General features: G+C 47.3%; 1 protein-coding gene across 3 annotated transcripts in view; it reads left to right on the top strand.

Annotated features, from left to right (window-relative positions):
* Window positions 1–24615, top strand: part of MDGA1 (MAM domain containing glycosylphosphatidylinositol anchor 1) — a 154486-nt gene that overhangs the window by 66556 nt on the left and 63315 nt on the right. For all 3 annotated transcript variants that reach the window (XM_040612262.1, XM_040612261.1, XM_040612263.1), the window contains exon 8: window positions 1025–1318. In XM_040612262.1, the coding sequence (XP_040468196.1) occupies window positions 1025–1318 (294 nt within the window). The remainder of the gene's footprint in view (window positions 1–1024; window positions 1319–24615) is intronic.

The raw sequence follows: 24615 nt of genomic DNA, 5'->3' as shown, positions 1-24615 counted from the left end.
TGCAGTTATGGAAGTGTCAATCGCTACTGTCAGGAGGAAGGGTTGAAAAAGAAGCTTTCAGGAAATTATTGTGGCCATATTTACCTCAGTTGAACTGTTAACACTGAAGCCTAATACAAATAAAATGTTAGCATTACATAGGTTTTAGCACAAATATCCCCTTCCTGGGTTCTTGGTGGAGTTGGGGATGTGAACAACAAATCTCTTCCCACCAGCACATCTGCACCCTTTAACTATTGTCACTGAGTTTCTTTTGAGCAATGTTTATCAGCAAAATTCTGTTCGTCAGCTGGTAGCTGGATATTTCTTGAGTGTTACTATGCCTCCAGCTCTAGCCCCAGCGTGGCAGCAGTTCTGCTGGGTGAGCTCTTCCCACCCTGGCAGGAATGCCAGAAGTGATCTTTGCTGGGACCCATCTCTCACTCAAGTGAGCCAGAGATAACCAGTGCACTGTGAATCTCAAATGTAAAGTAAGCAGAGACTTACTGGCTGGCTCCTTGCTGTGGTTTATGAGCAAACAGGGATCCTGGACGTCTGATAAGGCTGGAGATGCAATCTGCAGGCACTAATCCTGTAAGTCTTGGTTTTGGTCTGACCTGGATAAGGGGGCTGGATACCTTGGTAGATATGACTTTTATTTCTTGGCCAAAAGGCTGCAGTTCCACTTGAGAAATTCACTGACCAGAAATAGAGAAATGGATCAAAGAGGCTTTTTGCCTTTGGCGTTCCTCATTGTTAGCCCTGCTGCTGGGCAGCAATTTGCAACCAGAGGCTGAGAGCTAGGGGAAAGTTCCCAGCACAGCTGACGCTTGCCATCAGTATTGAGATACATTGTTGGAGAAGCTGTGACCTACCTGTAGGATAACTTACATGGGCAGTATGTTCCTATAGGGGTTGCAGTGTGTCAAGTGGAAACCTTCGGAGTTCAGGGCTATTGGTGTGACTCAAACACAAGCATCTCAAGAACGTTCCTTGTTCGCTGGAAAGTTGGTGTAAAACGATTTATTTCTTGTCTCCTTTTTAGTGCCACCAACCATCAGTGTCCCTAAGGGTCAGTCTACCATCACCGTCCGGGAGGGCTCCAGGGCTGAGCTGCAGTGCGAGGTTCGAGGGAAGCCCAAGCCACCTATCATCTGGTCCCGGGTAGATAAAGAAACTCCCATGCCTTCAGGGACAATGACGATGGAGACGTATGATGGGAAGCTGCGCCTGGAGAGTGTGAGCCGAGAAATGAGTGGGACCTATAAGTGTCAGACAGCCAGGTACAACGGCTTTAACATCAGACCTCGGGAAGCCCTGGTGCAGCTCAACGTGCAGTGTGAGTATAACTGTGCAGTACTGGACTGCCTGTCTGAATGCCTGTGTACTCAAAAGCTTGTGGGCTAAGCAGGGTTGACACACTCAGTGCTGTTTTCAGGCAGAGTTGACCTTTCTTACTGGGCTGAGCAGACACATCTCTTTCGAGGGACCTTTGAACAGTTTATATTTAATTGGTCTGGCTACACAAGGCTAAAGGCTGGATAACGCATGGCCAGCACGTTGCGAGTGGAAGGGAGAGGCGTTGTGTGTGTTTGTGTACGACACTTTGCGTTTCCCTGTCAGTGGGTGAGTGCAGAGCAGCAGCTGTACCAGGTGTGTGTTTGTGTGCATTATACATACATTTCAGGGTATGTTAGTAAGTTTGTAAAGTCAAGCACTCAAAGGTGGTAAATGAATGTTGATTAGACCATTTCCACCCCACAATCCTTTCTTCAATTTAGTTGCCCCAACTGTCATTTCTGGATGTGCCTGAATCGCTTTGCCTGAAAAGCAGTGCTAGGCAGACCCTAACGGCGACTGCGTACTCCCAAATAGTTTCCATGCAACAAAGCTGTAACAGAAAGCTAATTCTTAGCATGTGGTGTATGGACTGACTTCAGCGATGGGTGGTGCTCCCAGCCCTGCTTGAAGGGTGCCATCTCTGCACAAAGGTGAACGTAGAGGGAGAGGTGCTGCTGATGTCCACGTCGGGTGACTGTTTCCATCCTTTCCCTGCAGTGGTTTTTCCCTTCAGAGAAGTGAGTGCCTGCTCAGCTCCTGTGCTGTTGAGGGGTGTTTTGACATGTGGGGTCTGTGCTCTCACCTTGAAGACTTTGAGTCAGACAGGGGGAAGGCAGCTGGGTAAAACACCTTGGTCTGGAAGGAGCTGTGACTGCAGGAGTAACCCTCCCTGCAGACCTCATCCCATTGGGTTAGTGCGATTGCTGAGCTCTTGCGGAGTCCTCTGAGCAGCGTGGATCTGGCAGGTGTGGGATGGGTAGGGAGCAGGTTAATTTGCACCTGGGCGCATTGGGCTGTGACTGACAAGCCTCCACATACAGCGCAGCAGTGCTTGTTAGACATGCTGCCCCATTCCTCCCGAGCCTGCTCCCCAGGGAAGAAAAGTGAGACCAGAGCAAATAACCCGGCTGAAGCCAACCAGAACACTGCTCACAGATGTGAGTGCTGGGAGCACAGCAGTAACAGAGACATGCAAAGTGCTGCAGGCACTTTATATATTCAAAGATGCCCTTTTAAAGTCATCTCTGTCCATTCAGGAGCATGGTGGGAATTAAATTACAGGATGGGAACAGGGAAATGTGTGCAGGTTTCCATGCAGGTAAGTATGTGTGGAGAAGCTTCCCTTGAGCAGGTGTTGTGGTTTAACCCCAGCTGGCAGCTCAGCCCTACGCAGCTACGCGCTCACCGCCCCCCGGTGGGATGGGGGAGAGAAATGGAAGAATAAAAGTGAGAAAACTCGTGGGTTGAGATAAAGACAGTTTAGTAAGTAAAGCAAAAGCCACACACGCAGGCAAAGCAAACCAAGGAATTCATTCACCAGTTCCCGTCGCAGGCAGGTGTTCGGCCATCCCCAGGAAAGCCGGGCTCCATCACCCGTAATGGTTACTTGGGAAGATAAATGCCATAACTCCAAACATCCCCCCTTCCTTCTTCTTCCCCCAGCTTTACATGCTGAGCATGATGCCACATGGTATGTAGTGTCCCTCTGGCCAGTTGGGGTCAGCTGTCCTGCCTGCGTGTCCCCCCCAGCTTCTTGTGCACTCCCAGCCTGCTCGCTGGTGGAGCAGTGTGAGGAGCGGAACAGCCCCTGACGCTGTGTAAGCCCTGATCAGCAGTAGCGAACACACCTCTGTATTATCAACACTGTTTTCAGCACAAATACAAAACATAGCCCATGCTAGCTACTATGAAGAAAATTAACTCTATCCCAGCCAGAATCAGGACAGCGAGGTGGAAGGGTGTGTCTTGGTTCCAGCTGTTTTGGAAGGCAGGCTGGGTCAGGCGTATGGGACATGGCAGGGACAGTGACTCTTGATCACCCCAAGAACGGATGGGAGATGCAGCAAAATGTCAGTCTGGAGCAAAAAGCCATCAGACCTGCTGGTGTCCCCAGTGTTGTGATGGTGTTTGAAAGCTGTGTGGTCCTCGCTGACCCTCATCGCCCCTGCAGAGGGAGCAGCAGTGCCGAGGCAGGGATGGATGCAGGCTTACCGGGTGGTCTGGAGGGGAATCACAGCCCTGAACCTTGGGCTGGAGAGGGAGGACATGACTCCCCACACAAGCCAGGTGGTGGGTACAAGCCAGAGTCTGTTCTGGGCTAGAGCCTTTGATGTGACCACCAAGAAGGCAAAGATGTGATGAACATCTGTGTAAAGAGCAACTCAACATACTCTTCCTATAGTTCTTCCCAAGGCTAAACAATGTTTTAGCGTGATCTTGCCCAAGTAATGGTGGCATTGTCCATGTGGCAGCCCACCCAAATGGCCCTCTTCCCTTTTCCATCAGTTCTGTGTACCCGTAGCTGGAGCTGGGTGTGTACTGGGTATTTGTACACCTGAGCTGTCTCCAGCCTGGGAACTATGGAGGGACCTTGCAGTGGCACTGCCTGTTCTGTGTCTGAGCAAGCAGCTTTGGCCTCAGGGCTGACAATTTACTCTTTCCATCAGCATGAAAAACAAACTATGAACCAAGAAAGTAGGGCAAGAATTGCCCTTGTGCCCTTTATAGGCTCCCCCCTTTCCCCCACACAAAAAAAACCCCCGTCAAACAACACAGTCTCTGTTTATCCCTCTCCGCCTTGTTCATGCAGCTGGAAGGAGGTGGGTGCTGCAGCAAGGGCCACTGTGGTTAATTGAAACGCTGCTCTCCAGTGTGGGTAGCTCATTAGTCTGGTGGCTTGCTCTGGAATTCTCATCTTGTTGGAAACAGGGATCGTGTGGCTCCTGCAGCCTCTGTGATGAGCACTTCCCCCGCCTCCCCCAGCCCACGCATCCCACCGGAGAGCTGCTTACGTGGGGTGTGCACGTGTGTGTGTGTGTGTGTGCGCGCACACAAAGGCATGCCTGGTCATGTGTCGGGTGTGAGCTCCTTTTGAACTGGCTCACTCAAGGGAAGAGCAAATTCTGGGTGATAATGTGGTTGTTTCTCTGATTTGCTCCAAAGCTAAAGTTGCAAAATCAATACAGCAGATCTGATTAGATGTCAGAACCTGTTTCTGTGTTTCTCTTTTCTTTTTCTCCCCTCACCCTCATGCATGTAGCGCTCTACTGTAACAAAGTAGCCCAGAAATAGCTTTGCCAGCAGCACTGCAACAGTGGAAAAAGAGTAAGAAGACAAAATAAACAAGTCAGCTGTCAAAAAAAAAAAAAAAAAAAAAGTGGTCGTCTTATGATTTTTTTTGTATTTTGCAAGCAGAGAAAGTTGCTCTCCTTTTATCTTATGAACTGTAATTGTCTATCATCAGCTCTCTTGACAGGCTGGATGGTCTGTTCCCTGGACTTCTTGGTCTGAACTGTAGAGCTTTGGAAGATTAATAAGTTCATGAAAGTGCTTGCAGCCTTATAGCTTTGTGGTTGGGATGAAGAAATGTTGCACGCTGGCTAGAGCAAGAGATTGAGCTTGTCAGAACTCCTGGGAATCTGGCTGCCACTTGAAGTGGCAGTGTCTTGTCATCTTTTCCCGTATCTTCAAAACAGGAATAAAACTGACCCATCTCTTCAAGGATTTGTGGGGCATAATAAACATAGCACTTTGAAATCTTGAAAAAAAAATAGCAGTGGAAGGGCAGAGTGCTGTTGTTAATAATATCAGTGCTATTGCTGATGCTGTTGTCAAGGCTTTTTTCAGAACCAGGTATTCGCTGAAGAAAATCTTAGCAGAAAAATGAATCCTCTGCAGAGGTGGGTTTAAAATCAGGACTGGATCTCCCTGAGTAGATGAGAAAGCGTAAGGCTGTAAGACACACTCGGCTTGAAAATGTGCAGCACTCTTGAGTTTTGGAACACAAAGTGTCATTTGAGGCAATATGTATGAAAGGAGGAAAGAAAGTGTGTATGTGTGGATCACTAAAAAAGATCCTACCCAGATACAAATTTAGCAAATACATAACAACAAATTGCAAAAAAAATACATTAGCCATGTATCCTAAAAGCCTGGTCAAAATATTATTTCCATGAATTACAAAGATTGGTAGTGACTCTAAACTCTAGCTGTTGCTAGAACTGGCCTTTGAGATTACTGTCTTATCAGGGTGAGTATTACATTTGCTCCGTTATAGCCTCCTATAACAGTGTGGTGTAAATTAAAATCCCAGTACATTATCCTGCTCGACTGATACCATGTCAGCTCTGATGTTCTGTCAGTCCTGAACGGCATGTCATAAACTACTGCACAGCTCAGCCAAATTCCAGCTCAGCCCTGTGCTGATCCCTGATAAACTTACTCCAGTATTTTCCCACAGACAGGGATATCCTCCCTCACAGCACTCACTACTTGCTGTTTCAGGCCCTTGCTCAATCACCTGAATGGGTTCTCCCTCTGGATAGCCACCAAGGCCTGGTAGGAGAGCACCCCTCTCTTTTGTTGAGAGATGTTTGTTAGTTCTCCCAATTCTGATGATTGGATAAGCAGACATTTGCTGGTGCCGTTTTTGTCTTTGGCAGAAGTTTTGGTCTCTGTAAGTGCCCAGAGAAAGAAAGGAAGAAGGAAGAGGAGGTATTTACGTAGAGTTGACCTTGTTTTGGGTAGTCAAGCCTGAAAGATGATCCCGTTTCTCATCTTTGGTTCACACAGCAGGTGAGATCTTGGCAGGAAAAAAAAAGTAGAAAAGGAATCAACCTGATTATCTCCTTTCCTGGAGTAACACGGCCTGTGAATTCGGCCCCTTCTGGATCCAGAATAATAGTCCACAATCATCTGAGATTTATCTCCAAAGGATTACATTTATTGCCCTTAGGAAGAGTTTTGCCACATTAAGCGGCGGGGGGATTATTGTGCTTTATCTTCAAAACATAGTGAATATTATGTGTAGTCAGGAAAGTAGACTGATGTTCTCTTTGGAGGGGCAGTTTTCATGGTTAACGGGACTTCAGGAACCATTGCATCGTCGTAGACATAGGCATTGCCATAGGGTTGGTGACCAGCAAGTCTGACTCTGCCCTAACCTGGAAGGCAGCCAGAACGTGTCCTGCTGGGGCATCTGTTGCCCTTGTCACTTAAACTAATGTTCAGGTGGGCACAGATATGTTTTCCTATTCAAGCTCACACACTGGCAAATGTTATTCCTGGTCACACACTGTTGACTCATTCCTCTTTAAAATCCTGCTGAACCTATTGGCAATGCTGTACATCAGGCGGGCAATAGTCAGCATCAATTTCCCCTGTTATCTGTGTAGCAAACAGAAGAGCAGGGAGGAGAGGAGTGGGTGATACTGTAAATAAGTAAGAAGCATTGCTGGATCCACGCAACTGGAAATGGAAATGCATTAAACTGTTTCGATCAACTGTTGAAGCCATAGCTCAATGTCAGTGCTTTTTGCTGGTGCCCTGCCCGCTCTGAAACATAAGCTTGGATATTAACTGCTCCGTTAAAAACGCTCTTGAGACATGCTCTTGGCACGGCGATGTTTCTGCAGCGTGGCTAGGACTGGTCTTTTGTCTCCTGAGTGCTCCCTGCAGTTCCCCCTGCCTAAGTGAAGGGAGTCCAAGAGAAATGAGACTGTACGTGGCCAGAGCTGACCCATGTCTGTGACTGAGCTGGCTTGTCGGTCTTGCTGCTTGGCCATGTGAGTTGGAGTATGGAGCCATCTGCTAAGAATTTTAGGCTTGGCTGGTTTAATTTCTGAGTGTGTTTATTAATAGTGACTGTTTTACATTTTTAAAATTATTTTAATCAGTGAAGTCCATCCTGACACCCTCCTCCAAGCTGATGAGTGCAGTTCAGGAGCTAACATGGGGGTAGAAAGTGATTTTTCTACACTTGCAGTGGCTGAGGCTTTCCTGCCCTTCCATTCATGCTTCAGTATTGCTGTTCTACACGGCACAGGTCTTGCTCCCAAGACAAGGAAGCCTTGGGCTTTCCTACTAACCAGAGTTCTGGGATGTTCTGGTTCATTTTAGACTATCAGAGGCACAAGAATGAACTGATGTTCTGGGGGAGGTGTGTCTGTATTCAAAGCCATGGGAAAACTGTGCCTTCTGCAAGTTCAGTGTTTGCAAACCTGAAGACCTTCATTAGTGAAAAGAAGAAAATCCTTTGCAGTCCTGGGCATGACCTCGAACCACAAGTCTGAACAAAGCCTGACCTGGTTGTTAGGTTCCACTTTGATGGGAAATCCTCCCAGATTATCCCCCAATTTATTGTGCAGAGGTTTGTGTAACTAAGCTGAAAGTATACATGTTATTTCTCTGTTTCCATCGAGCCCTGCTGCACCCCGCGTTAAGAGCAGAGAGTTTTGTTCCTGATTGTCAGCGTACTTTCCATGTGCAGTATTGTGACTGGGATTAAGTTGCTTAGAGCTTGTGTTTGTGCACGTAGCCCTGTCCTCAGCGATGCAGCGTGAGGATTGCTCACTCCACTTCCCAGTGCCTGGGCTGCTAACAGCTAATTAGAGTTGTCAGTCTAAGGACAGGCTGAAGGAGGAATCGGTTTTACCTCTGTCATGGCTGTAAACCCAAATGGCCACGGTTCACAGCACAGTAACAACAGAGGCTTAGCAAGCCTCAGATTTGTTTTAACAATTACCATCTATTGGTCCTGGGGCCTGGCAGATGAGGGCTGTGACTGCACTTACAGCAGTTTAAGACTGGGTCTTACGATGGGGTTGTACTACCAAATGTAGCTGAAAAGAGGATGGCTTCTGTTTGTCTGGGACTTGTTGGCCCTACCTCTCTGCAAGCCTTGTGGCACAGAGGGGCCAGCTGGTTGGCTAAGAATGCTTAGCTAAAACCTTCTTTGTGACCACCCTTATGTTTGTGGAGCAACCCCAGGACTCCCAGTGCTGATTTTTTTGCATTTGGTGTATGCAGCTTTGGAGGGAAAAGTCTTCTACATGGTAAAGCGGTTGCATGAATTTTGGCTGGCCTGAATTCCCCCCCTCAGTGTGTAGCAGTTAGGTCTGCAGGACCCTGGTCTCTTCTCTGCTTGCTGCCTGGTGGGGAAGGTTCCCATGCGCTGCCACTCACCGGGTCTCCCTTGTGCCCCCAGATCTTTTCTGTTTTACCTCTTTGATTGAAATTGGTCTGGCAGAGCGTGTCTGCAGGCTGCAGTGGCCAGGAGATACAGGAGACTGGAGACATAAAGCAAAAGGCCCAGCTGGCAGGGAGAGTTCACCAGAGCAGTGGAGGCTGGGGAGCAGATTTTGCAAAGCTGGCACGTTCTATCTGTGGCACCATACGTCAGGTGCAAAGTACCAGCAGGGCTCCTCACTGACCCTGGCTAAATGACCGTGAAAGAAGAGAGGATGATACCCAGATACGTGCATCAGGAATGTGGGAGCCCTCCCTAAAGAGGACACCTGCATCTGCTGCCTGAGATTGCAGCCTGTGCCTGCTCTACCGTTCAGCCTTTGTGCAGCTCATTGCTCATCTTTAAACACCTCTGTGGCGGTAATGATAGGCTGAGTAAAAGCTTGCGTGAGAGCTCCTTGCCTGGAGAGATGAATTTGTTTGCTTAGAAAAGAACTGGTCTAAATCAGCTAATCCATTTCTCAGATATTGTTAGGAGACAGAAATACACTTTCCATAAGCTGCCATTATCCTGTTTTTTGGCCAGACTCTCCAGGAAGAGCAACTTAATTTTATCAAGAGAGAGAGATACATCCAAGCTCTACGGTTTTGTCAGGAAAGGAGAGAAAAGAGCTGTATAGACATGGTGGATGGCAGACAATCTTGGTCATCCCTCTGTGGACAATTGCTCACCTACTGTGGCCCTTTCACGGCTGAACACCACTTCTCATACTGTTCGCATTCAGACACTCCTTTTAATGTTTTCCTGCCGCGGCAGCTATTTTCCCTGTAGGACATAGCCAGGCGTCAGTACTGGCTCCGGACTTATTTAACTTATTTGTCAATAACCTGGATGGAGGAACAGAGGGTGCCCCCAGCAAGTTTGGAGATGATACCAAACTGGGAGGAGCGGCTGGTACGCCAGGAGGCTGTGCTACCATTCAGCAAGAGCTGGGCAGGGTGGAGAGCAGGGCAAAGAGGAACCTGATGAAGTTCAACAAAGGCAAGTGCAGGGTCCTGCAGCTGGAGAGGAATCACCCCAGGCACCAGCACAGGCTGGGGCTGACCTGCTGGAAGGCAGCTCTGCGGAGAAGGACCTGGGAGCTCTGGTGGGCAGCAAGTTGCCCGTGGGCCAGCAGTGTGCCTGTGTGGCCAAGAAGGCCAATGGGACCCTGGGGTGCATTCGGAGGAGCATGGCCAGCAGGTCGAGGGAGGTGATCCTCCCCCTCTGCGCTGCTCCAGTGAGGCTGCATCTGGAGTGCTGTGTCCAGTACTGGGCTCCCCAGTTCAAGAGGGACAGGGAAATACTGGGGAGGGTCCACCAGAGGGCTATGAAGATGATGAGGGGACTGGAGCATCTCGCTGATGAGGGAAGGCTGGGAGAGCTGGGCCTGTTTAGCATGCAGAAGAGAAGGCTGAGAGGGGATCTTATCAATGTCTACGAATATCTCAAGGGCAGGTGTCCAGAGGATGGGGCCAGGCTCTTCTCAGTGGTGCCCAGTGACAGGACAAGGGGCGACAGGCACAAACTGCAACACAAGACGTTCCTACTGAATATGAGGAAGAATTTCTCTACCTGGAGGGTGACAGAGCACGTGAAGAGGCTGCCGGAGAGGTTGTGGAGTCTCCTTCTCTGGAGATGTTCAAAACCTACCTGGATGCAATTCTCTGCAACCTAATGTAGGTGAACCTGCTTTAGCAGGGGCGTTGGACTAGATCTCCAGAGCTCCCTTCCAACCCAACTAAATCTCTAGAAGTCCCTTCCAACAATCAGTTCTGTGATGACAGCTTGTTGGGATAAAAAACAACTCCAGAGTCCTCTCGCTTTGTGCTGGGCATCCCGCAAAGCTGTGCATATTTGTGTCTTGCCTGAGCGTGTCCTTGTCTTTAAGGCACAGGAGCATACTGCTCTGAAGTACTGTCAGGCTCTTTCCCAGTACTTCTCGTCTTGCCATCCTGAAGAAACTGCTTTGGTTTTGTGTCCTGTTGTTCTTTGGGTTTAGGCTGTAGTAAACCACCTTGTATCAAAGATCTCTGAACGGCGATACAGCCGGTGATACCTAGGCTGCCCTGAGGCAGCCTGGCTGGAGGGAGACCTTGTCCTGGCTCCGCTTCTGTTTGCGTGGGGCTGTAACACGGGTTCCTCTCTAACACAGGGAGTACTTCTGCTGCGCGCTACCTCCAGTCAGCAGGTCAGAGATGGCGAGCTTGGCATGGCAGCTGTTGCCAAGCTTTCTCTCCTGGTCTCTGCAGCACCAGTATGTGTCCAGGGAATGTGGAAACTGGGCCAAGGTAGAGAAAGGGCCATGGATCCTGGAGTGTGGTGGGATATTTTCTGCCAGAGGTGATGGATGGGACTGGGATCTGAGTTTATCGGGAATACATTAGGGAGAGGAGAAGAGGGTATCTGCTTGTGTGGGTATGGTGTACTGGCTATATTTCAAGAGAGAAGCTAGTGAAGAACTCTAGGGATGGGAGAGCTAAGAGGATGGGAAGGTTTGCGTATTTGTTCTAGCAAAAGAGAGAGCTGCAGCTGACACCTCAGCAAAGTAGATCTGGGAAGGCATGTACTATATGTGGTAACACTGGCATCAGGAGACATGGGGCAAGGAAGGTAGGTGGAGGGAGTTAGAAAACTGCTGTCAGTTCTCGTATTTTAAGACTGATGTCACAGGACAGGAAAGGAGGGAGTGCCCTGTCCCTATCAAATTCTGCCTCTCAGTGACCAGGACCCGAGCACGTTGAGTTCCCAGCTCTGACATGGCACAGACCAGAGCTCACTAGGGGAACCAGGAAGACACCAAGCAGGCAAAAAAGCAATTCATTTTCTCATGACAACTCTCAGGCTCTGCACAAGAGCCTGAGGCACAGAGAAGTGAAAACAGCTGTCCACACCTGCAGGGGAGCATAGCACATCAGACCTGACACAGGACCTGTGGCAGGGGAGCAGAGACTCTTTTCTCCATCCTCCTTCCCAGAGAGATCTTTGTGGTGCCATGGCATTGTACCTGTACCTTTGCTTTTCTCCCGTGATTTTTGGGCCATAAACCATGTCAAGGAGCACCTATGAGGAGTGCAGGAGCAGGTTCCCATGCTGTTCCTCACCACTCCCTGCACCCTGGCACTAGGTCAGAGCTTCTCTACATCCCAGCAGGTCTTCTTGCTGCCAGTTATTGCCTGGGAAACTGTACTGGGAGGCTGAGGGCTCGGTTTGTAGGAAGGGCGTAGGGGCCTTTTGGAGCATTCTGTGGAGAAATGACTGTTCAGTTTCTAGTTTTCTCTGAGAAAGAAACTTTTTTCTTGGAAGCCAGGAACCAGTGTTTTCTCGATGAGCAGAGATCACATTTCCAGCACGCACTCCTCTCACCCTATTTCACTTCATATAGTTCCTGATTTCCATTCCTCTTTGCCTCTCTGTCACAAACACAAATAAGCATGTGTGTGCACACACTCCTACCTTGTCCCAGCTTTTGCTTCTGATTCTAATTTAATTGGCCTCCAGGACTTGAGGTAAAACAGTTGGTTTTCTTTTATGAACCCGGCGATGAACCGACCAAACCATCATTGGCCCCAGGAATTGACAGATGTGCTTAAATTTCCTAGCTGTGTGCAGACCTGTTGCATTTTGTATGATTTTGGAGTCCTTGTTTCTAGGGTCGTGGTGATCACAGGAAACCATGGAAATTTTTCATTAGTGTTGACTGGGAAGAAGCTGACTTCTGAGACTGTTTGCTTATTTGCCAAGCTGCAAGGGGATGAATGGGAGGTAGAAGAGACTGAAAATCACTCCATTTCTGTGGTGAAGAAGCATCTGGGATAAATCCCTGCTGGTTAAAGAAAGAATGGCAACTGAGGGCCATTGCAGCCAACCCTTTGTAGGCCTTTGATCTGTCGTGGCCTGCTCTCACATCTGATGAAATGAGCGCTATATATCTCATCTGTTGCAAATACGCTACAACTCTGGGCCCAGTTGAGCCAAGCATTTGATGGGAGGTGGTGGCTGGAGTGCCAAAGCTAACGGGGTTCCTGACTGTGGCTGTGATTGAGGTCACGAGAACAATAAATAACGATAGCCTTGGGGTTTTTTTTCCTTACCAAGTGCTGATTGCAAAGAGATATTTTGCTGTCCTAATCATAAACTAGAATACAGTAGCTAATAACAACTTAATGCACTACAGGTCGGCTTAATAGTGCTGGATCTGCTGGTATTTTCTGAGCAGTTCATAGCTTATGCATAATACAGGCCCTTTAGCCAGCGTCCTGGTGTGCTGTAAAATGGGGAACTGGGGCTTGAGGAGAAGGGAGCAGCCCTCCATCTAAGGTGGTTTGCTGCAAAGAGCATAATGGGTCTAAAGGGATGAGAAGACGGTGGCAGTTGGCTGTGTAAGAGGAAAACGGAGCAACACAAAATGGGTTTTTGTGGTTTGGGGATTTTTCTCTTCCCCTTGGGCTGCTTGTAATGAGGCCTTGCAAAAAGCCAAGTTGATGCATGTAAATGGGCAAGTTTTCATTCTGATTAGCTTTCTAGGAACCAATGTACATGTATAAATGAAAAGATGCTAATGGAACTACATACAGGTTTTAAAGAGAGGAGGAAAGACAGATTCTGTAATGGTTTGGGTGTTTGTTTTTTTTTTTTTAAATAACATTTGGAGAAGCTTTAGTGCTCCAATCCACCTACCCAAAATGCTGGGACTCCATCTTCATCATCATTATGAGAAAGAAAATGCTCTTTGAATCTCCTTCTAACCATTCTGTGCTGTTTGTCTAGACAGGAGAGTTAGTTACATGCCAAGCTTAGTCTCTTTCATTACTGGAGCTGAGGAACAAGGTGTGTTTGTCTTTGCAGATGTAAACTTGGATTATTTGTACATTTTCAGTGCAGCGTCCACTCCCAGACTGAAGTAACAGAGAATTCAGTGTGTGTCTCAGCACTTTTTTATGCTCATGGTTCAGCTGTCATGACTTAATCTAAGTCTGTCTCATTTCAGTTTCCAACTACAAGCTCTGTTTATGCCTTCATCTTCTCACATAAAGAGCTATTTGTTATCAGTGGTCTCTTCCATGTGTAATCTCAGACACCAGAACAAGTAATCTCTTAGCCTTTTTTCAGTATGCAATCCAGAAAGTCTCTTTAGCCGTTCACCGCAAGGCATGTTTTCCAGCCCTTGATTCATTTTTATAGCCCTCTTCTTAGGTTTTTTTCAAGATCGTTCTGGCAGTGTGGTCGCCTGTGTTAAAGGGATTTTAAAAAATGATCACACCGATGCGGGTGCAGAGGTGATGCCCATCTCACAATATGTTTAGTAAGCTTTGGCTTAATCATCCAAGGATTTGGACATCTTTGAACTACAGAATTAAGCTGAAAGCTGATGTTCACTGGGTTACATAGACTCAGGCTCCTCTTGGAGTCCTGGTCTCTTCCTTAACAAGACTGATACATTCTTTCTTCAAGAGTTTTCTTTCCAGACCTTTACATTATGAAATTTAAAGGTACCTTCCAACCCAAACTATTCAATGACTATCCAAGATAAACTGAATGTAGTTACTATAAGCCCATTCCATCAAGCAAACCCAGTTGTCCCGTGTGAGGTATCTCTCTAGTATGTTATTTACTGCTGCATATTTTGTGTCCTCTGCAAATGTTGGTATCTGAAGGCACTTAAGGATTGTATCGTAAGTTATTGGGCATTTCAGCTCTGCCTTTGTGCTGGAGGGAAAGAAGCAAAACACAAGCCACATCCCAGAGCTGTGCCAAAGTCTGTGTCCAGTCACCCCAGCTGCAAATGCACGTGAGGTCATTCAAACACCACAGGTGTTTATGTGTGGTGTTGGCTGCACAGCCTGAATGGGGGGCCTTTAAAACTGGTACGGTTTAGCCGTGCCGACTTGCTGGAGAGATCTTTGACCTTGATGAAGGTGTGAAGTAGCAACAGTTTTAAGAGGTCGTATGGGATCTTACTAGAGAGGTCTACTAGAGAAGGCTTCCCTCTCACTAGAGAGATCTCAGTGGTGCTTGCACCCATTTAAAATTTCTTTTTGAACTCTTTCGGTTAATGTGTTTTTAATCTGCTTAATGTGGGCTGCATTTGAATAGTATTATATCTTCAGTTAGTCTGTCGTGTGGAAGCAAGCCAGGATCTTTCCAGTGCCTGAGGATGTTATGACAAGATAGTTACTTTTCTTGTTGCTTTCTCAAACACTACCCAGTTTGTCTGCCAAGGACCCATAAAACTATATTAATCATCATTCATTTTTTAACTTGTAAAGTTACATCCGACATTCATCTTCCATGAGTTTTTTTCTGGAATCAGTGAGGAATAAAGAGGTTTATTGCTGTTTGTTCTGAGGTCTCATCTACTTACGTTGACCCGATTGATTTGTGTTTGTATTCCCATAGGCAATACATGCATGGAAGCTACAGAATAATTTAATCTTCTCTGTTGTTTGCAGCATACTATCACAAACTTCCCCTCAAAAGCCTGGCTAGGTGAAGTTTTCCCCCATCGTTTCCTACTTTCTATGGCATTTTTAAGATTTTTATGATCTGTTTTTAGTCTGTTATTCTGCCATTTTTGCACTGATGAATTCAGATCAGGGTACACAAATCCAGCTGGAGTCTTACAAACAGGACATGGAGAAGCCTGTCTTTCCATCATCTCTGGTTTTTATCACAGATTTAGCCAGAGATGTTCCCAGATTTAAGTCCACACAGGTTCCTTCCAGAGCTATACACAGAGTTGTATCTTCTTTCTGCCCACCACAGTGGGATGGCTCAGCAAACATCGCTGAAATTTGTTTAAAATGTCCTTTTCACTTGGGGTGTCGGATTCTGGGAGGTGTTACTATCCATCATGAAGAGACTGGAAGGAGCAGGATGCCATGTTACAGTGTGTGCTGCCACAACCCCTCGGGCTGATAATCGCTGATGGATTGACTCAGGCCAGGATCCAGTTTCAGATCTTGATGCAGTGGGTGAGAATGAGGAAGGTAATGGCCTTACTTTTGGGTCTCAGAAGAGTCGGGAATGTGAACAATGGAAATTTTATGGAATCAGCTTCAGGCATTTATCTGTTGGACCAAAATCCAGGCATCAGAAGAAATGGAGTATGTGATTCCCACTTGTCCTGCATATCGCCTTTGGTGCAGTCTGAGTCCTCGTCAGTCAACATGAGAAAGCATCTGCATGAAGTCGGCATGTGCGCATGTTACAGGGATGCCGCTCCTCTGAATGGTTCCTGCAGTGCTGGCCCGATTTGAGGTCAGCCACGGAAGCAGCCTGGAAAATCGAATGTCAGAGCAGATTTATCCAGTGAGCGGGGTTGTTAATAAATTTCCCTCTCCTGGTTGAAGTCCAGAGGAGATGGGACAGAGCTGATAGCCAAATGGGGAGGTCGAGGGAGCAGGCTGCTGTCCTTGAATGATTGCCAGTTCTGCCACTGGCCTCCTTCCTGCACCCTCTGCTGCAGAGGAGACCCCGAGCCCCAGAGAGCAATTTCTGGGAGCCCACACCACCTGCGGCTGTCAGAAGTGATGGTGCTGTTCCTAGCACAGGGACAGAGAAGGCTGCAGGGCTGTGCCTGCCTCAGCAGCGGCGCTCCTCTGGAAACAGAGTGGCGATGCAGAGGGAAGACATGAGGTTTCCAGTGGGGGAGCAAGTCCTCCACAGCTCATGTCCGTGCCCTTCTCTGAGACGGGTGTTATCACCCAAGCCTGAATAAATGGGACTGCCAAATCCTCTGCTGTCTCCGTAGGGGGTTGGCAGGTTTGGGAGTAAGGTGTAGGGGGATGAGTCTCGGCAACCAGCAACTCATTGAGGATACATTCATGAAAAGCTAGGACAGTTACTGATGTGACAGATAAAGCATTTTTTTCATAATTAATAGACAGAGGAGGAGTTGGGCACAGGCACTTATGAAATTCACACATTTTAAATGCATGCAGGTAACAGTGTGAAGGATGGAGGGGGAAGACAGGACTTTCAAATGGCAGAGTCGGTGGCTATTTGGCAGCTGGCTTTTTGGAGCCCATCACTATTCTGAAAGACCTCAGCCATTTCATCTGATGGACCGCCTGAACCTATCGTCATTTTTCCATCCTTCGCCCATGATTGATTTGATCTACCTTGATTCATCTGAAGATGATGATGACAGTGATGAAGAGGTAACCATCCAGAGAGTGACAGCAAAAATGCTTACAGTAAAAAATGTTCTTGCCTCTCCTTTCTCTATGTTATATATACTGCTCCTGTGCTTTTAAATTGCATGCATTTCTTAAGTTCCTGTATGCACCACACCCCCCTTGTTACATTAATTCTTATGGGAAAAATTGCTTTGATATCTGTTGACCTCAGCTGCTTCATCTATGAGACTGAACGTTTGCCATAAATCTTTCAGTCTGAGCATCCTTTCAGCCTCTTTCTGAACAGTTACGTTTTCATTGTCGTCATCTTCCTCAGATGAATCAAGATCAATCACGGGTGAAGGATGGAAAAATGGGGTGATAATGACAGTTAGCAGAGCACAATATTAAACAATTGGCAGCAGAACTCCAAGACAGTGGATAGAGAAGTGATGGAGAACTGGGTGCTGCTCTGCACCGAGTTCTTCCTCTTTAGTCCAGATTCCTTGCTAGGCCTGAAGGAGAGGCTGAGGAAGAGCTTGGCTTGTATTGGGGAAGCCTGTCCTCTTCCCACTCTGTAGATAGGCGGAGGATCACTGTATTAACTCTTCCTGGTCTAGCTTTGCCACATGCATCCTTTTTGCTTACTAGTACAGACAAAGAATTCAAAGTAAACATATTTGGGAATGCTGGTTAATAATTGATTATCTTCATTGCCTTGGATGGCCTTCTTTCCCCTACCAGGCTCTTTCTGGCTTGGATCTCTCCCCTTTCCAGCTCTGATCCCACCAACCCATCATTAGAGCAGGTCTGATTTTTTTTTAAACAGTATTTCTGCTTTTGGCTATGCTGCCTCTTGCTTTGCCTGCCTGTTTGGAAAGCAGCTGTGGAGGGATCATCTAGTGCTCCCAATTTAGCTTTCAAACTGAAAACAGAAGGTAAAGTAGTGCTGTAGCCCAGCTGTGAGCAGAAGGCTCTGACCACCTGTGGCCCTGACAAATCATTGCATTTCTAAAGCAGGGACTCTTCCCTATTTTGACAGGATTGCAGTTGTCGGAGACACTCTCTCCTGCAGCCTCCCTGCTCTTAACTTTCAGTTGTTTTGTTAAAAGGGTCTAAACGTGTGGAGGCAGTTGAATTGCTCAGGCAGCTGGTGGTGGAATAGGAGGCTGTTGCTGTTGGATTGCTGGTTGGAGTCAGCGCTCGCCTCTGCCTGGTAGCTCCTCTGGTTGTGGGTGAGGTCCTCAGTTCCTTGTAGGTGACAGCTGCATACTCGGGACACAAGCCCTAGTGGTGGCACCAGCTGGATGCTGTCTGGAGTCCAAAGGTTTATCACTACATTTGCTATGGGGAAGGTGCAGGCTGGTGTCTGTTTTCCTTCCCAGAGTAGCTCCATTGTGGCATGCAGCAACGCAAACACAGGAGGTGTCTCCTGTCCAAAAGCAGGACATGCTGCCCAAGTTTCAGATGCACGTTATAACTCAGTTCACTGATAAACTCATCAAACAAGGCACTGAAGAGTTCCTGGAGAGGTTCGTACAGAGGGGTGGCACTGGCCACTTCTGTGCAGGTGTCACACAAGCATTTCCTTCGGTTTGCATTCATCCCGCCTAGCAGAGATGTGAGGGCTGGGATCACCTTAGGCTCCCCGTGCAGGCACAGGATGGAGGGAGGTGATGTCAGCTAGGGATTCCTACCATCTGAATCGTCCTCTAGAGATATCTGTCTCACTCACTGGTTTTGGAGGGAGCCGACATTCCTAACTTGGGCTCCTCAGTGAAGAGCCTGAAGTTAGATGGGATAAATTTGGGCTATAAAGTCCTGTTCCAGCTAGCTCCAGGTTTTCTCAAACCTGGGGGGGGGGGGGGTGATCAGTCCTTTCTCAGTTGTTCCAAATCCTTCTCAGGAGTGTGGAGAACCTATCTTAGGATGATAAACACACAGATGCATTGTTTTCCCTCCATTTTTCCATCTTTACACTGTGGCTGGAAGCACAGGGAATGTGTTCTGCTGTGATGGGCCAAGCGGCTCTGTTTCTGCTCACAAGGTTGCAGTTGGTACCTGTTGATCTCTGCCCCATTATAGGCTGAGGTGCCCTACTTGTCTCTGCCAGGCATGTGAGGAGAGTCAGAGCTGTAGATTCATTTATTTTTTCCTTTCCCAACTTCTTGTGTGTGATTCCCCTGGCATTTAAAACCCTAGGACAGTGGTTTTTCCCAAAGAAAATAAAACCTCAATAGGAACTAAAGCTGTGCTTTTGCTGTTGGAAAAGCAGAGGAAGGAGAGAAAGAGGAATTGTAAAGATATGTGTACATACATATATGCACATATAAAGTGTCAAAATCATCTTGTCAAGGACTTGGGGAGAGGAGAAGAAGACTAAGAATTCTCTCCTAGTATTTATTGAGGTTGGGGGCTACTAGGGGTAGGACAGAGTTGATTACTAGAACATAAAAATACCTATGGGGAGGACTTGCAGTAGGCTGAAACTGCAGCAAGGGAATTGGGTTAGCTGGTAAGAAAAACTAGTGATAAACTCTGAAGTGAGAGGAAAGATGTGGATTCTCTGTTTTGGAAGAAGAATCTTATTTGGTTCTTTTTTCCGGGCAGATTTTTTTCTTCTTTTTCTTAGTTTGCACTGGCAATGACTTGCTTTATTCCCAGAACTACCCAGCTGAGTAGCTTACCTATGAATTATTGAGGAGTAAGATAACTGGTTCTCTGCCAAAAGTTAATGCATATGGGATGCTTTTGGGGAAGGAGTATCATTGGCTGACTGTTAGTGAATGTTTGGATCTAAACTATTCATATGCTATTGGGAGCAGCATGTCACTGCCAGCCCAATTTGTTAAACAGAAGCATGTAATAAGAGATGCATGGGTATGAGCTGACATCTTGTTATATTCTAGAAAAGAGAGGCAGAACCTGAGAAGAGCTGGTGGTCTGACAATGCTACGCATGGGAGGGTTCCCCTCTTGTGGGTATGTGTGTGGGCAAGAGGAACCCAGATCCACCCCAGCCATCATCCTGCTTCAGCATGCTGTAACTAGCAAAACTGTCTGTGAACTAGAGACAATATTTTCATGTTAGTCTGTGGCAAAAAAATGTATATCTAGATTTGGGTTACGATACTGGTCTGGCCGCACTTGAAGGTACTAGTTCCGAAATGCCCACTCTCTCAGTCTTTACTTCCCTTGTGCGTAACTATGCTAATTGGGTGGCATGTGGGTGGAGGGAGGATTATCAGCATGCGTTTCACATACAAACGTGTTTGTGTCTTCTGTACATATACCATCTTTTCCCACTTACCTTTTTCAATTAGGGGAGCATACTGTTTCGAAACCAGGCACTTGGAGGTAAGTGAGGCATGGGAAGGAGGTGGCTTTACACTGCAGGAGAATACTTGTCTTTGTAGAGTCTTGTTAGCTTGAATTAATTGGGCAGTGAGTCTGAGTGGAGTTCCAGCTTGTCTGGGACAGATCGTTTTTTGAGGAGGCATATCTGTGAGCCAGAAGGTCTGACAACTCCCACTTCAGATGGACTTTCTTCAAAGCACTCTGTAAAGTGAGCTAGGGGTCTCATGTATTAATCAGCACAGCTTATCATGCAGAAGAGGAAATCCTTTATTAAGTCCTTCTTTATTAAAACAAGGTGAAGACTGGTTGAGCTAATTGGCTTGGAAAGTTCAGAGAACAGGAAAGCAGAAAAACTGGTAGTGAATACATTTAACTTGCTCTTCTCTTAAGAGCAGTCAAGTTGCACAAAGCTAAGCCTTCTCTGCTCTGAGCCCTGCTTCTTCGGCCCCTGCACCCACTTGTCTAGCAGAAAATGTACTCAGACAAATTTGTTTTGTTTGAAATTATACTTGCAACTTGGCTTTCAAGCAGTTCACAACAAATAAACGATTTTTCTGTTTATACATGGGGAGAGTGAAGTGCAAAGGCAAAGGACATAGAAGATGAAAGAAAGAAGTTCTGGCTTTTAGCTGTAATAGATTGAGCAAGCCTTCGTCCATTTCCCCTCTTCTAACTACTCAATTATATCATCTCTCAGAAAAAAGCAGATGAGACTGGCCTTGTAAATATGAGTTGAATATTTGTCTCCACATGGAAAACTGCTGGTGCCTAACGTGTATTCTTGGGGTGTGAGTGCTGTTGCAGGGGACAGAATTGCTTAGCTGTGATTTCCCAGCCTTGTGACAATAAAAGAGCTTTCCACTTGCTCGCATAGAGAGCTCTGGGCCTCTCCTGGAGCTGAAACTATGAGTTTTCTACCTGCTGTAAAAGCAGGGGTGCAGTATCTTTGATGCTTGTGACATCTTTATTACCACGGATTATGGGACCAGGGGCTGGATAAGAACAACATCTTTTGCTGGGATTGCTTTGGTTGCCTAGAGAAGACTGCATCCACTATGACTGCAGAAGGGTACCTCTCAGAATTTAAATGGATGCTGGATGGGGTCATATAGGTCTCATAAGGCCCTAATAGCAGCCTGTGCTGATTTGTTTTCCAGAGAGAGAAATTACTGCCTGGTGTCGTTAACCACTTTGGATAATGAAACACAGCTGCTAATTGTAACTAACCACACAGTGCAGTCTTTCATACCAGGTTATCTCTGTATCCTTTGCAATGTTAATACAGCAAGTGAGTGGTCAATTAGCTCTCACAGGGGGGATAAGGTGAAGACCACAAGCCAGAGTCCCACTGGCACTGTGATTGCATGGCTAAGCTTGGAAGGAGTCATTCAGCAGTGTGATGAGAGCAGCTGAAAATAAAGCTGTTTTCTAATCTGGCAAGGCTTGCTATTTTCATCACTTGTGTTACGTGTTGCACATTCTAGATTTAAATAAAAATGTAAATGATGACTGATTCTGGAGGGTGGAGTAGAGGGTGTTTATCACAGGGCAGGAAGCCTGGGATGAGGGCTGAAGCGTGGGTCAGGATATGGGGCGCCTGTGCTGTTTCTGTCTGATGCTGCTAGTTCGTGTGACATCAGCCAAGTTGTCTTTCTGCTTGTGCCTCTGCTCCTCTGCCCAGACATTGCTGCGCCATGGTGCTCTTTGCAGCAGAGGAAGCATTGTAGGAAGTAAATCCCTGTAGGAAAATGGGAGTGCAGCCACGCGTGGCATCCGCATAGACCAGTGGTACAACGTGGGCAGCTGACCACCTGCAGAGCTGGCTGTTGTCAGCCGCTGGTCAGGGTGACTACGGGGAGGAAAGGGCTGCCTGTGGGTCAGAAAGCAGATTATGAGTGAGCTCCACAGCTCTGACAGCCCTCTCAAAATGAGCCAGCACTTGGGCATTGACCAGATTCTGCTATTTAAAGTCCTCAAGCTATGGTAGGAAAGCAGACCTGGCATGTGTCTTGCGTGGTAGTGTTGTACTGTGGCGTCTAGGATTTTTGACCTTCTCAGGCAAGAATTGAGCTCTTGATGCGAGGTCTGTTCGCTCCGTGTTTCCCTGTTCTGCAGATTTGTGTTTAAGCTTGTTACTGATTTCTGTGCATCAGTCCACTCCAATATGAACCTTTCTTTGCCTTTCATCCATATCAGATTGAGCAGCCTCTTGACATCTCCATTTTTTAAAGTTAAAAAAAACCCCAACCACGCAACAAAACCTTAAATTTTTTTTATTATTTATTTACTCCACAAGTGAAGAACTTTCCATAGTGCATCACTGCCATCCTGGAATGCTCTGACTTTATCATTGGTGAAAGAAGCATCGCTGCCTTCTGAAGGCATCGGAATTTGATGGGAACCTGCAGCATTCTGACAACATTGCTGGGATCACCGAGTACCCCTTCCTGACCTGTGCCCAAGCAGGACAGCACAGTAACAGTGCAAGGAGACTGTGGTCTCCCCTGCAGGCACTTCGGCTTTTCTAAGGAAGAACACTCCTCCCCTCCTCAAGGCTAAGAAAAAAAGACTGAAACCAAATACTTACAGACTTGACCAGAGATCACTTCTCGCTCGTCTAGCAGGAAAAGCATTTCAGTCCTGGTTATTTCCAGTGAAACCAAGAAAATAAGAGGTTATTGGGGCACAAAGCAACACCCCTCAACACTTGACATTCCTCTGTTTTGCTTCCCTTGCTCTTGCCCTTCATTGTGAACACCGTGCTGGCTTAGCAACCCTTCAGTGCAGAGCATCTGCTCTGGCTCACAGCAAGGGAGCTGCCTACAGCCCAGCTTTGCTTTAGGGTGCCTGGCACACTGGAGTAGGTTGCCTGCGTTCAGCTGATTTGATTTGCTCCTAACGAGCTTATTCTGCTGCAAAGGCAGGCTGCCCTGCCTTGTGTTTCACAGCAGCTGCATCTTAACAAGGTTGCTGGAGGAGCCTCGCTCCTTCAATGTTGCCTAGAATGGTAATGTGCTGCCCTCTTCACCCCTTCCATCACTCCTCCTGCCGGCTATCTCTTCTAGAGTTAAGCTGTGTGCTGAGAGAAAACAGTAATAGTCTATATTTGTTTGCTGTGTTTCTTACCTGGGGATCCCGAAGCCCTGTATATGCAGAGGTTTTTTCACCTTCTTGAAATGTAGCAACCTGCTGCCTGCAACATGGCTGCTGCTTAAAAGAGCCCTTCAGCTGCACGCATGGAGTTCGGGGGAGATGCAGGAAGGCATTTGAGGAGCCTCTGGACAAGGACCTGCCTTTGGAACCGGGCTAAAAACTGGGGCTGATACCTAAGCTCCCCAAAGAGCACCATGACAGCTTAGAGAGCCAGAATAGCCAGATACTGCTCTCCTGTAGCCAGCGGGGATGCCGCTTCCCTCTGAGTATTAGAAGCAGCTGGAAAATCCTGATCATTTCCTGCAGCTCCCTAACAGTGTCTGCGCAGGAGTCGTGTTGGAAGTCTGTGCTCTGAGACCATCACCACCTCAGCTGTACTGGAACAGCTGGAACAGTAGCTCATTTAAACAAGCTTTCTTCTGTGTTTAAACCAGGGATTAGAAAAAGCCATGTTGTTATCTGCTGGGATCTGCAGATGGAATCCTTGCCTTGGTGGTGGGTCTCCCTTTTGTGTATAACCTAACTGAAGAAGCATGAGCTCCCCTGTAGGCGTTGGAGGCCAGAGCTCATGTCTGGCTCTGTAATTGCTGTTGACCTTGCTTTGCTTTCATATCTGCTGGCAAGCTTCAGGAATAGCGGCCCCTTGGCATCATACTGCATCCTTTGCAGTGACGGGATGACCTGCTTCAGCTCTCTCTCTGGAAAACCCAGGGACTCCAGAACTACCTGCAGAGTTACTGCTCATTGGAGGTTTCCTAGTGCCAGAAACAAGAGGAGAAAACTTAATCAATTTGTACTTTATAGGCACTTTCAGACATTCCCTCTGCAAGGTGGTAACATAGGCCCAGGGACTGTCCTAGTGCAAATCAAGTAAATCCCATTTCTCAGCTGAAGAAGATTAAATATCTTGTGCATCCTTGGCTACCCTGCTGTTCCTGTGACCTAGAGGAGGCACCTGGTGTGTCCCAGCCCTGCTCCTCTGTGACCTTCACCGTGCCCAGACGCTCCCTCGGTGGGGGCCAGGGGCCACTTTCCTTGCAGCGTCTGTCCTTGCAGGGGGGCTCGCTGCCTAGTTTCACACCTTTCTTCTCCCTCTGTCCCAGCTCGGTGCAGTGAGGGAAGCTGCTCTCCCACCCCTCTCTCTCTCCTCATAAGATAAGATTGCTTTGAGTACATCTGGAGCTGCTGTGCCATTTTTTTAAGTCTCGCTTTCTCTTTTCTCTCCCCTTTTCCTCTCCCCTCCACCCCATCACCAGCTGGCCCTGATTATAATGTGAGACCCTACCGGCTTCAATTAAGGAGCAGATGTGACCCAAGAAATGGGATAGCAGCTAGGGTTGGAGATGACACATTCATGGCACTAGGTCTAATCAAACAACTTCTCACATTATTCTCACCATGAGGTGGGAGACGTGTGAGCCAAAGGCAAGTCAGCGCTCGG

Source organism: Falco naumanni, chromosome 12 (genome assembly GCF_017639655.2).
Source record: "Falco naumanni isolate bFalNau1 chromosome 12, bFalNau1.pat, whole genome shotgun sequence".
NCBI lineage: Eukaryota > Metazoa > Chordata > Aves > Falconiformes > Falconidae > Falco > Falco naumanni.
This window is presented reverse-complemented; position numbering and strand designations above follow the sequence as displayed.